The 12,297-nt window shown below is 38.6% G+C and overlaps 1 protein-coding gene across 1 annotated transcript in view; it reads left to right on the top strand.

Moving 5' to 3' along the window:
• LOC103515986 overlaps positions 1–11,286 on the top strand; it is a 24,449-nt gene extending 13,163 nt beyond the window's left edge. The window contains exon 4 of the mRNA XM_026828506.1: positions 11,131–11,286. Coding sequence (XP_026684307.1) covers positions 11,131–11,266 — 136 coding nt within the window. The 3' untranslated portion in view covers positions 11,267–11,286. The remainder of the gene's footprint in view (positions 1–11,130) is intronic.
• The last annotated feature ends 1,011 nt before the right edge of the window (positions 11,287–12,297 follow it).

The raw sequence follows: 12,297 nt of genomic DNA, 5'->3' as shown, positions 1-12,297 counted from the left end.
TGTAATTTTTCTCCTTTACTGTAGTATTTTACATCCCTTTTTGGACCCCCGCCCCCCCCCCCTCCCTCGACAAAATCCTGGATACGACCCTGATAGATAGATACCTACATACCTTTTAGGTACTGTTTTAGATGCAAACATAGAGTGTAGACTATAGATACCTATGACACCAATATTTTAGTTTTCTACAGTTATTACCAGACAGGAACCTTAGCAGAGCTAAGCTTCAAAAAGAAGAAGAAGAAGAAGATGGTAGAGAGAGAAGGAAGGGATTGCAAAATAAGAGGGAGAGGCACTGAAAGAGTTAGAGAAAGGAAGAAAAAGATACGAAGGGAAAGAATGAAGGAAAGAAAGGAGAGACCAAAAATTTCTATTGTGTGGATTTAATAAAGAATTTTTGACTGGCACTGCAGTTCTTCATTTCTTTATTCTTCCCCTTTATCATTTATAATTTGTTCAATATCCTTTATTGAAAGAGTTAGAGAAAGGAAGAAAAAGATACGAAGGGAAAGAATGAAGGAAAGAAAGGAGAGACCAAAAATTTCTATTGTGTGGATTTTAATGAATTTTTGACTGGCACTGCAGTTCTTCATTTCTTTATTCTTTCCCTTTATCATTTATAATTTGTTCAATATCCTTTATTTATCCTTTGTCAGTATCCTTTATCCTTAGTCATTAATTTACCAATCCTGCTTCAGGATTCTATGTCCTTAGCCAAGACGACTGACCATTTGTGTGTATTTTTTTCTCCGTATTTTGTTGAATAGCAAAATGAAATCTGTCCCAAATCCTTAGTCAGTTATTTACCAATCCTGTGTCAGGATTTTCTATCCTTAGCCAAGATGGCTGACCATTTGTGTACATTTTGTTGAATAGTCAAACGAAATCTGTCCCAAGAAATTTCATTATTGCAGTGGGGTTTTTAGAAACATCTGCTACTACGTTTGCTGTGGGCTGTGGGTAGGTACCTATCTTATATCTCTGCTCTATCGGTTCTTGTCTTACATAACCATATGGTCGTATAAGCATAGAGAAGAAGGAGGAGGAGAAGAAGAAAAGGCAGGGGAAGGAGAAGGAGAGAAAGAAGAAAAAAAAGCAGGGGTAGGAGGAGGATAAGAAGAAGTAGAAGAAGAAGGAGGGGAAGAAAGAGAAGAAGATTTTCTATCCTTAGCCAAGATGGCTGACCATTTGTGTACATTTTGTTGAATAGTCAAACGAAATCTGTCCCAAGAAATTTCATTATTGCCGTGGGGTTTTTAGAAACATCTGCTACTACGAGTTTGCTGTGGGTATACCTATCTTATATCTCTGCTCTATCATTTCCTGTCTTACATACCTAACTATATGGTCACATGGTTGTATAAGCATAGAGAAGAAGGAGGAGGAGGAGAAGAAGAAGAGGCAGGGGAAGGAGGAGAAGAAGAAGAAAAGTAAAAGAAGACGACGATGACGACGACGAAGAAAAAGAAGTAGGATGAAGAAAGGGGATTTAAAGGGGGAGGAGGAGGAGAAGAAGGAGGAGGTGAAAGAATAAATGAACAAGAAAGAGGGAGATGTGAAGTTTATTAGAATTTCATTATGAACGCAAGTTTTAGCATTTTTATCATCTCTTATATCAACGCTCAATCAATGAAGAAAGGTTTCTATTGTGTGGATTTAATAAAGAATTTTTGACTGGCACTGCAGTTCTTCATTTCTTTATTCTTCCCCTTTATCATTTATAATTTGCTCAATATCCTTTGTCAGTATCCTTTATCCTTAGTCAGTAATTTACCAATCCTGCTTCAGGATTCTATGTCCTTAGCCAAGACGACTGACCATTATTTTGTGTGTAATTTTTTCTCCACACACTATAAGGTAGACCTGTGCTGTGGGCTGTGGGTACCTATCTTATATCTCTGCTCTATCAGTTCTTGTCCTACATAACCACATGGTCGTATAAGCATAGAGAAGAAGGAGGAGGAGGAGAAGAAGAAAAGGCAGGGGAAGGAGAAGGAGAGGAAGAAGAAGAAAAAAAAAGCAGGGGTAGGGGGAGGATAAGAAGAAGTAGAAGAAGAAGGAGGGGAAGAAAGAGAAGAAGATGAAGAAGAAAATTAAGAAGAAGCAGAAAAAGAAGAAGGGGAGGGAGGAGGAGAAAGAATAAAAGAACAAGAAAGAGGGAGATGTGAAGTTGATTAAAATTTCATTATGAACGCAAGTTTTAGCATTTTTATCATCTCTTATATCAACGGTCAATCAATGATCTTGTTTATCTCTCTCTCTTCCTCTCCCTCTCTCCCTCCCTCTCTCCCTCCCTCTCTCTCCCTCTTTTATATATTCCTTTTCTACTCTCTCTCTCTCTCTCTCTCTCTCTCTCTCTCTCTCTCTCTCTCTCTCTCTCTCTCCCTCTCCCTCTCTCTCCCTCTATTCTTCCTTTACGCGGAGGGGGGAATTTTTTCTGTAAACCCATAAAAGTGGGATATCCCTTCATTTTTATCTCCGTTACATAATAATGTTATTATTGAGGAGGGAAAGAAATGGCGAGGGAAGGGAAAAAATGGGAGGGAGAAAAGGGAAGGAATAATTTTCCACCGTCCCGGTTTTATTGGTCTTTTGGGAAACCAACGTTCCTTCAGTTTTTTTTTTCTTTTTTTGGGACAAGAAGGAAGGAAATAGGGAAATGGGTTTGTAATAATTCATATAAAATAAATATGTATAGATGTTCCTATTTATGGAAGTATATCTCGAACTTAGATAAAATAAAATACATACGTAGGTATATAATATAACAAGATATCTCATACATATCTCGAATTTAGATAATAAAATATAACAAGATACCTACGCCTAGGTAGGTAGAGACTATCCGATTATGTACAAACCATAATAATACCTACAAACCACCAACCTTTCTTTGCTTTAAGTTCAGTCATACAACGGAAAGCTATCTAACTATACTGCCTAGGAGTGTACCAATTTAAGGCCAAACTTTTTGATGCCCTGTAAGAATTTTTGAGGGAAAATAACTATATTTTTCGCTCGAATAAATAATATTTTGGTAATAAAAAAAGATCATAAACATTTTGCAAAATCCCACCTACATCCTACATTCCTACTATAACCTAGGTACCTACTAAAACCTATCTCAGTATCGTCTACAGGTCTGCGTCTGCAAGTCTGCACGCAAAAGTAACATTCCACATTTAAATGCTTCCACCATTCATAGGTAATAGCTACCTTATCTAACTTTATAGGTACAATACCTGACTTTAAAGGTACCTTACCTGACTGAAAATACAGGGTGTTCAACCGAAAAGTTCTCCATACGATATTGGCCCGTAAAATCAGTATTTTACCCGGTAAAGGTACCTTACCTGACTGAAAATACAGGGTGTTCAACCGAAAAGTTCTCCATACGATATTGGCCCGTAAAATCAGTATTTTACCCCGTAAAAGTCCCCAGAACAGTTTTTGGGCCAACAAAACATTGCATAGGTAGGTATTATGTGGCTAAATTTTGACGAGAAATTGATTGGTGTAGGTCTGTAAGTTGTAGGTCCTTGATTGACCTACAGTTGAGTAGTTACGCCTTGTTGGCCTTAAAACTTTACTTGTCATATCCCCACAATGTTGATTTAGAAAAGTTTGTTTGATAAGCTTCCAAGTTCTAAAGCTTTTAGGGAATGGGGTTTTACACCCCATTCGGCAACAAGCTACCCGCCTCCTCACGTTAACCTCACATACCTAGCCTGAGTGGAACCAAGAAAAGACAACAGCCCGCTATTGCCCAGATTTTCACCTATCCGATTATGTACAAACCATAATAATACCTACAAACCACAACCTTTCTTTGCTTTAAGTTCAGTCACACAACGGAAAGCTATCTAACTATACTGCCTAGGAGTGTACCAATTTAAGGCCAAACTTTTTGTTGCCCTGTAAGAATTTTTGAGGGAAAATAACTATAGGTATTTTTCGCTCGAATAAATACCTAATATTTTGGTAATAAAAAAAGATCATAAAAATTTTGCAAAATCCCACCTACATCCTACATTCCTACTATAACCTAGGTACTTACTAAAACCTATCTCAGTATCGTCTACAGGTCTGCGTCTGCAAGTCTGCACGCAAAAGTAACATTCCACATTTAAATGCTTCCACCATTCGTAGGTAATAGGTACCTTATCTAACTTTATAGGTACAATACCTGTCTTTATAGGTACCTTACCTGACTGAAAATACAGGGTGTTCAACCGAAAAGTTCTCCATACGATATTGGCGCGTAAAATCAGTATTTTACCCCATAAAAGTCCCCAGTACAGTTTTTGGGCCAACAAAACATTGCATATTATGTGGCTAAATTTTGACGAGAAATTGATTGGTGTAGGTTTGTAGGTCCTTGATCGACCCAGTTGAGTAGTTACGGCTTGTTGGCCTTTAAACTGTACCGGAGACTTTTAGGGGTTTAAAAACTTGTGTGACGGTCTCCTTGGGGGAAGTTTGAGGTTGAACTCCCTGTATGTGAGTTATGAGAAATATTCAGCTAGTTTTAGCGAGGAATTTCAAGGCTAGGATTTTATTTCCTAGATTTTTGTCGAGGAAGAATGATATAAAAAAGAATAGAGGAAGAAGAAGAGAAGGAGAAGAAAAACAAGAACCCTCTGATAACATAGGATGCCCTTTGAAAGATAGATTTTTTTTTTGGAGGAGATAGGATACCCTTTGAAAGATAGAAAATGGATTTTGAGTTTAAATATGTATAGGTAATAGCAAGTTGAAATAATGGAAGTTAAATAATCGAGTATCTATGTCAAGAAGTTAAGAGAGTTTCACAGGGATCAACTATATAGGTGAATTCCCTTTCCGCCACACACATTCCGACTGTCAGACAGACCTGAATGTAAGTCTGTCAGACAGTCTGACAGACCTGAATGTAAGTCTGTCAGACGAAAATTACCAAATTAAAGTCCAAATTTGACACCTTTTTAACGAGCTAGCTAGTAGGTTTTGCTTGCAAATTTTATGACTTAAAAGGTAGTTGTAGTTGTTAAAATCACCACGTTTTCTTTTGTTCATAATGAATGCTTCCGAAATATCTCATTTACGGCGGTCGACAACCTTTCTAATTGATCTGTTTCTTGAAGATAATTTTGTGAATTAATTTTTTATCCCGATAAAATGAAGATTTAATAAAAGTTTTTGAGGTGAAGTGTTAGGTGGAATTTATTTTTTGTGATTTTTCCTAGTGATTTTTCAATTGCTCTGATTTGTTTCAAGCTTTTGATCTTGTTAAATATTTGATAACTACTGTTCAAAAGGCAAGACACATTAAACCAATATCATAATAATAATAATAATAATAATAATAATAAAATAAGGGCCAGGACTAATCTTCTGCCCCAATATTTAATGAGCTTTTTCAACTTAATTTTGAATTTACCCTGTATGAGTTTCTATTTTCTCTCTTCTTTCCCTTGTCCCCTTTTTCCCTCTTTCTTTCCCTTTACCCTCTATTTTTCCCCGTCTTTCCTCCCCCACAGAAACAATATTGCCAATATGAAATCTATGTCGCACAGACAAGCAGTATCCAACTAAGTCAAGGTTATATAGTCACAGTCATGTCACCAATAGATAGATACATAGCAGGGCCATATTTATGGAGGGGATGAGGGACCCCCCCCCTCCCCCCCTCGAGCTCATTTTTCTCCTTTACTTATAGGGTTTCTCCTTTACTGTAATTTTTCTCCTTTACTGTAGTATTTTACGTCACTGTTTGGACTCTCGCCCCCCCCCTCCCTCGACAAAATCCTGGATACGACCCTGATAGATAGATACCTACATACCTTTTAGGTTCTGTTTTAGATGCAGACATAGAATGTAGACTATAGATACCTATGACACCAATATTCTAGTTTTCTACAGTTATTACCAGACAGGAACCTTAGCAGAACTAAGCTTCAAAAAGAAGAAGAAGATGGTAGAGAGAGAGAGAAGGAAGGGATTGCAAAATAAGAGGGAGAGGCACTGAAAGAGTTAGAGAAAGGAAGAAAAAGATACGAAGGGAAAGAATGAAGGAAAGAAAGGAGAGACCAAAAATTTCTATTGTGTGGATTTTAATGAATTTTTGACTGGCACTGCAGTTCTTCATTTCTTTATTCTTTCCCTTTATCATTTATAATTTGTTCAATATCCTTTATTTATCCTTTGTCAGTATCCTTTATCCTTAGTCATTAATTTACCAATCCTGCTTCAGGATTCTATGTCCTTAGCCAAGACGACTGACCATTTGTGTGTATTTTTTTCTCCGTATTTTGTTGAATAGCAAAATGAAATCTGTCCCAAATCCTTAGTCAGTTATTTACCAATCCTGTGTCAGGATTTTCTATCCTTAGCCAAGATGGCTGACCATTTGTGTACATTTTGTTGAATAGTCAAACGAAATCTGTCCCAAGAAATTTCATTATTGCCGTGGGGTTTTTAGAAACATCTGCTACTACGAGTTTGCTGTGGGTATACCTATCTTATATCTCTGCTCTATCATTTCCTGTCTTACATACCTAACTATATGGTCACATGGTTGTATAAGCATAGAGAAGAAGGAGGAGGAGGAGAAGAAGAAGAGGCAGGGGAAGGAGGAGAAGAAGAAGAAAAGTAAAAGAAGACGACGATGACGACGACGAAGAAAAAGAAGTAGGATGAAGAAAGGGGATTTAAAGGGGGAGGAGGAGGAGAAGAAGGAGGAGGTGAAAGAATAAATGAACAAGAAAGAGGGAGATGTGAAGTTTATTAGAATTTCATTATGAACGCAAGTTTTAGCATTTTTATCATCTCTTATATCAACGCTCAATCAATGAAGAAAGGGCCCTTCCTTTACACTCTTGTTTATCTCTCTCTCTCTCTCTCTCTCTCTCTCTCTCTCTCTCTCTCTCCCTCTTTTACGAGATTCTTCCTCCTGTTCTATCTCATTTCTCCAATATTATTTCATTTCTTTTTTCTCTCTCTCTCTCTCTCTCTCTCTCTCTCTCTCTCTCTCTCTCTCCCTCTTTTACGAGATTCTTCCTCCTGTTCTATCTCATTTCTCCAATATTATTTCATTCGATTTCATTTCGATGTCTATTTTGTGAAGCTCAGGCCTCGAATCATGAAGTTCATTCATTCTTCAAAAATTTGGGATTTTTTTTTTTTAAAAAAGAAAGCTAATAGAAAATCCTCTCTATTCTTCTTCCTCCTCCTCCTCCTCAATTTTCTTTTCCCCTTATTCTTCTTCTCCTTCTTCTTCTTCTTCTTCTTCTTCTTCTTCTTCTTCTCCTTCTCCTTCCTCTTCTTTCTTCTCCTTCTCCTTCCTCTTCTTCTTCTCCTCCTTCTTCTCCTCCTTCTCCTTCTTCTTCTCCTTCTTCTTCTCTTCCTTCTTCTCCTTCTCCTTCCTCTTCTTCTTCTCCTCCTTCTTCTCCTCCTTCTTCTCCTTCCTCTTCTTCTTCTCCTTCTTCTTCTCTTCCTTCTTCTCCTTCTCCTTCCTCTTCTTCTTCTCCTCCTTCTTCTCCTTCCTCTTCTTCTTCTCCTCCTTCTTCTTCTTCTTTCTTTTCTTATTCTTTTCCGTCTTCTCTACAACCTTATTCTTTCTCCTCTTCTTCCCCCTCCTCTTTTTCCTCTTCCTTCTCCTCTCATTCTCCTTTTTTTTCTTCTATCCTTTTTCTTCCTTCTCTTCCCCTCATTTCCTACTAGGTTTATACCTTCTCCCCCTGATTTACCCCCTGAAAAGCTTCCCCTGATATTCTGCCTCCAGATAGTAATAAAAGTTCTTACCATAATAAAAATTTGAGTAAACTTTGCCGAACAAATTAAAGCGAATGGAAACCAATCAAGTTGGAAACTTGGATACAAATTTATTATTGGAAGACAGAATTTTATTTAATCTATTTCGAAAATAAATTGTTTTGAAACTGATTAGACGGGATTGAAGTTTGGGGAAAATTTACTTGTCATATCCCCACAATGTTGATTTAGAAACGTTTGTTTGATAGTTTTACGTCACTGTATAAGCTTCCAAGTTCTAAAGCTTTTAGGGACGGGGGTTTTACACCCCATTCGGTAATAAGCTACCCGCCTCCTCACGTTAACCTCACATAGCCTGAGTGGAACCAAGAAAAGCCAACAGCCCGCTATTGCCCAGATTTTCACCTATCCGATTATGTACAAACCATAATAATACCTACAAACCACCAACCTTTCTTTGCTTTAACTTCAGTCATACAACGGAAAGCTATCTAACTATACTGCCTAGGAGTGTACCAATTTAAGGCCAAACTTTTTGATGCCCTGTAAGAATTTTTGAGGGAAAATAACTATATTTTTCGCTCGAATAAATAATATTTTGGTAATAAAAAAAGATCATAAACATTTTGCAAAATCCCACCTACATCCTACATTCCTACTATAACCTAGGTACCTACTAAAACCTATCTCAGTATCGTCTACAGGTCTGCGTCTGCAAGTCTGCACGCAAAAGTAACATTCCACATTTAAATGCTTCCACCATTCATAGGTAATAGGTACCTTATCTAACTTTATAGGTACAATACCTGACTTTATAGGTACCTTACCTGACTGAAAATACAGGGTGTTCAACCTAAAAGTTCTCCATACGATATTGGCCCGTAAAATCAGTATTTTACCCCGTAAAAGTCCCCAGTACAGTTTTTGGGCCAACAAAACATTGCATATAAGCCAGCCTAATAGTTAGCTTAGTTGGTAGTGCGTCTGCCTTGTAAGCGCTAGGCCGCGGGTTCGATTCCCGCCCGGGGCGGATTTTATCCTGATGGGATAATGTTACTAAAACCTATCTCAGTATCGTCTACAGGTCTGCGTCTGCAAGTCTGCACGCAAAAGTAACATTCCACATTTAAATGCTTCCACCATTCGTAGGTAATAGGTACCTTATCTAACTTTATAGGTACAATACCTGTCTTTATAGGTACCTTACCTGACTGAAAATACAGGGTGTTCAACCGAAAAGTTCTCCATACGATATTGGCGCGTAAAATCAGTATTTTACCCCATAAAAGTCCCCAGTACAGTTTGTGGGCCAACAAAACATTGCATATTATGTGGCTAAATTTTGACGAGAAATTGATTGGTGTAGGTTTGTAGGTCCTTGATCGACCCAGTTGAGTAGTTACGGCTTGTTGGCCTTTAAACTGTACCGGAGACTTTTAGGGGTTTAAAAACTTGTGTGACGGTCTCCTTGGGGGAAGTTTGAGGTTGAACTCCCTGTATGTGAGTTATGAGAAATATTCAGCTAGTTTTAGCGAGGAATTTCAAGGCTAGGATTTTATTTCCTAGATTTTTGTCGAGGAAGAATGATATAAAAAAGAATAGAGGAAGAAGAAGAGAAGGAGAAGAAAAACAAGAACAATAGGAAGAACAAGAACATTGGAGGAGCAGAAGGAAGAGGAGGAATGAGTAGGTGAATTGCTTGTCGCCAAATGGAGGCTAAAATCCCCATCACTAAAAAATTAGCAGTTGTACAGTGACGTTATTAAACCTCTATCACACGTTGAACCTCACAAAAGAACAGTTTGTTGTCCTCTTAAGGCTGATTGCATCCAGATTTGATTTAGACGGCAAATAGAAACGGTGGAAAATGTATGGAGGCTAAAATCCCCATCACTAAAAAATTAGCAGTTGTACAGTGACGTTATTAAACCTCTATCACACGTTGAACCTCACAAAAGATTGCACCCAGATTTGATTTAGACGGCAAATAGAAACGGTGGAAAATGGAAAACGGTAGAATTTATGGTATTGGCATTCTCTGTTTCCTTTTCTTTCCTAACTTACCTCTCCCTTCTCTCTCTCTCTCTCTTTCTCTGTCTCTCTCTCAATTAAAATTATGTCAATAACATTAATAGAAAAAATTAAAAAAATCAAAAAGTGATTTTGGGGGCCAAGGTACAACCAGGCACCCTATTGGCATTCTCTGTTTCCTTTTCTTTCCTAACTTACCTCTCCCTTCTCTCTCTCTTTCTCTCTCTCTCTATCTTTCCTTCTCAATCCTTTGCTTCTTTGTAGTCATGTTTCCATTCCATATTTATCTTCTCTTTACCTCCTCCCCCCTTCCTCCCCTCCCTATTTTTCTACTCTCCCTCCCTTTATATCTTTCCTTCTCAATCCTTTGCTTCTTTGTAGTCATGTTTCCATTCCATATTATTTATCTTCTCTTTAACTCCTCTCCCCTTCCTCACCTCCCTATCTTTCTCCTCTCCCTCCGTAAAATATGCACAAACGAGCTTTGTGGAAAATGCTAATGCGTTTGACAGCATTTCGATTCAAACAAACACACAAACAAACCTGGTCCTATTTACGAACAGAAAGAGCAAACAAAATCGTTTGATCTGTCGTTTGTAACTTGGTAATTTTATACTACTTCTCTGTAGTCCCTACTGTAGTGGAGTGGCGAGAGATTTTCAAGGGGGGGGGAAGTTGTATTTTATTTTAGTTGTACTTTAATTTCAGAATTTCTTCTCTTGTTGTTGTTGTTGTTTTTGTTGTTGTTGTTGTTGTAGTGGCTTTAGCTATAGCCGAAAGGTGATGAAAAAATAGAGAGTTGTTGTTGTTGTTGTTGTTGTTGTTGTTGTTGTTGTTGTTGTTGTAGTGGCTTTAGCTATAGCCGAAAGGTGATGACAAAATAGAGAAAATATCTCTTCTATCAGCCATACACCAGGGATAATGGTCCCTAGCCTTGTTTCATTGGCTCGTCCTGAACCACAGTCAAACATCGTAGGGTGCTTGTTCTTTTCAAGCAGAGAGAACCCTTTGAAACTGCCAGCTGGCTAGGCTAATTAGCGTTAGCTGTTCTTCTCCCTGTTTATAGTTGCACAGCCCCCTCTTCTGAAGCTCTTTGGTGAAAAAAAAATCTAATCCCTCCCCCCTTTTCTGTTCTGTTTCATTGGCTCGTCCTGAACCACAGTCAAACATCGTAGGGTGCTTGTTCTTTTCAAGCAGAGAGAACCCTTTGAAACTGCCAGCTAGCTAGGCTAATTAGCGTTTGCTCTTCTTCTCCCTGTTTATAGTCGCACAGCCCCCTCTTCTGAAGCTCTTTGGTGAAAAAAAAAAATCTAATCCCTCCCTACTTCCTGTTTTGTCTGTTTTCAGTGATGGCCGATACTATGAAATAGTCAAGGCTAATTTCGAGCGAGCTGATAGACTCACCGTAGTAAGGACATACACCAGTTGCCGCGTGTCTTTGTACTATTTGCTGTCCAACTATAAGGACCTTATTTTCAATTGAGTTACAATCATAAGGCCGCTGCCTATCAGGTAGATCTGACACCTGCCAAATAGGACCACCTGAACAGGACCACCTGTTAGGTCTACCTGATGAGTACACACGCTATCAGGTACACCTGACAGGTACGCCTGAATAGGACCGCCTGTCAGGTCTACCTGATAGTGAGTGGCCGGCCTAATAATCCTTATTTATACTGCTACTATTTGCTGTCCAACTATAAGGACCTTATTTTCAATTGAGTTAACATTGTGAGGCCGGCCATTCACTATCAGGTAGACCTGACAAGTACACCTGATCCGGTCACCTGATAAGGTATACCTGACACCTGATGAGCACACACACTCAGGTGGACCTGACAGGTACGGCTGAAAATGTACCTCTGTCAGGTACACCTGATGAGGACACACACTATAAGGTAGACCTGACTCTATCAGGTATACCGAATAGGTCAATAAATAGGAGCCGAGTCCCTTTACCCCAGCAGTAGGATCCCAAAGACCTCTGAAATCAACAGGAAAATTTGGAATCTGGCACTTTCCTGAGCTCACTAAGCCTGAGTGAGATGCAAGGCTTGTAGCTTCTTTGCACATTGCATATCTAGAATAGTTTCCAGGCGTTCATACAAAATAAACCACCCGTTCTTTGTTACAACCTTAGATCATTCTGTTCTTATTACTAACCTGTTTCATATAATACCTACCTGGGTCATAGAATACCTAGGTAGGTACCTAGTTTTCTTGGGCTACTGGGCTATATTTCATGTCTCGTTTGGGATTCGAACCCAAGCCCTTCTGTCAGGTAATCTTGCACCTATAAAGTACCCACCTATACATATATGATGTAGCGGAACTAGGGGCAAAGTGGAGTACTGCTGTCATAGACTACGTGGTCGTTTCGCCCCACCTTGCCCTAAAATATTTCCCTATAGATTCGAGACGCGGGAGTGAAAGCATAAAAAACGGGATTTTTTTTTTTTTTTTTTTTTTTTCCGGGGGGGGGGGATTTTTTTTTTAAACCCTAAAAAGGGGGAA

Source organism: Diaphorina citri, unplaced genomic scaffold (assembly GCF_000475195.1).
Source record: "Diaphorina citri unplaced genomic scaffold, Diaci psyllid genome assembly version 1.1 scaffold1455, whole genome shotgun sequence".
NCBI classification, from domain to species: domain Eukaryota; kingdom Metazoa; phylum Arthropoda; class Insecta; order Hemiptera; family Psyllidae; genus Diaphorina; species Diaphorina citri.
Note: the sequence above shows the minus strand (reverse complement) of the source record. Positions and strands in the feature narration are given on the sequence as shown.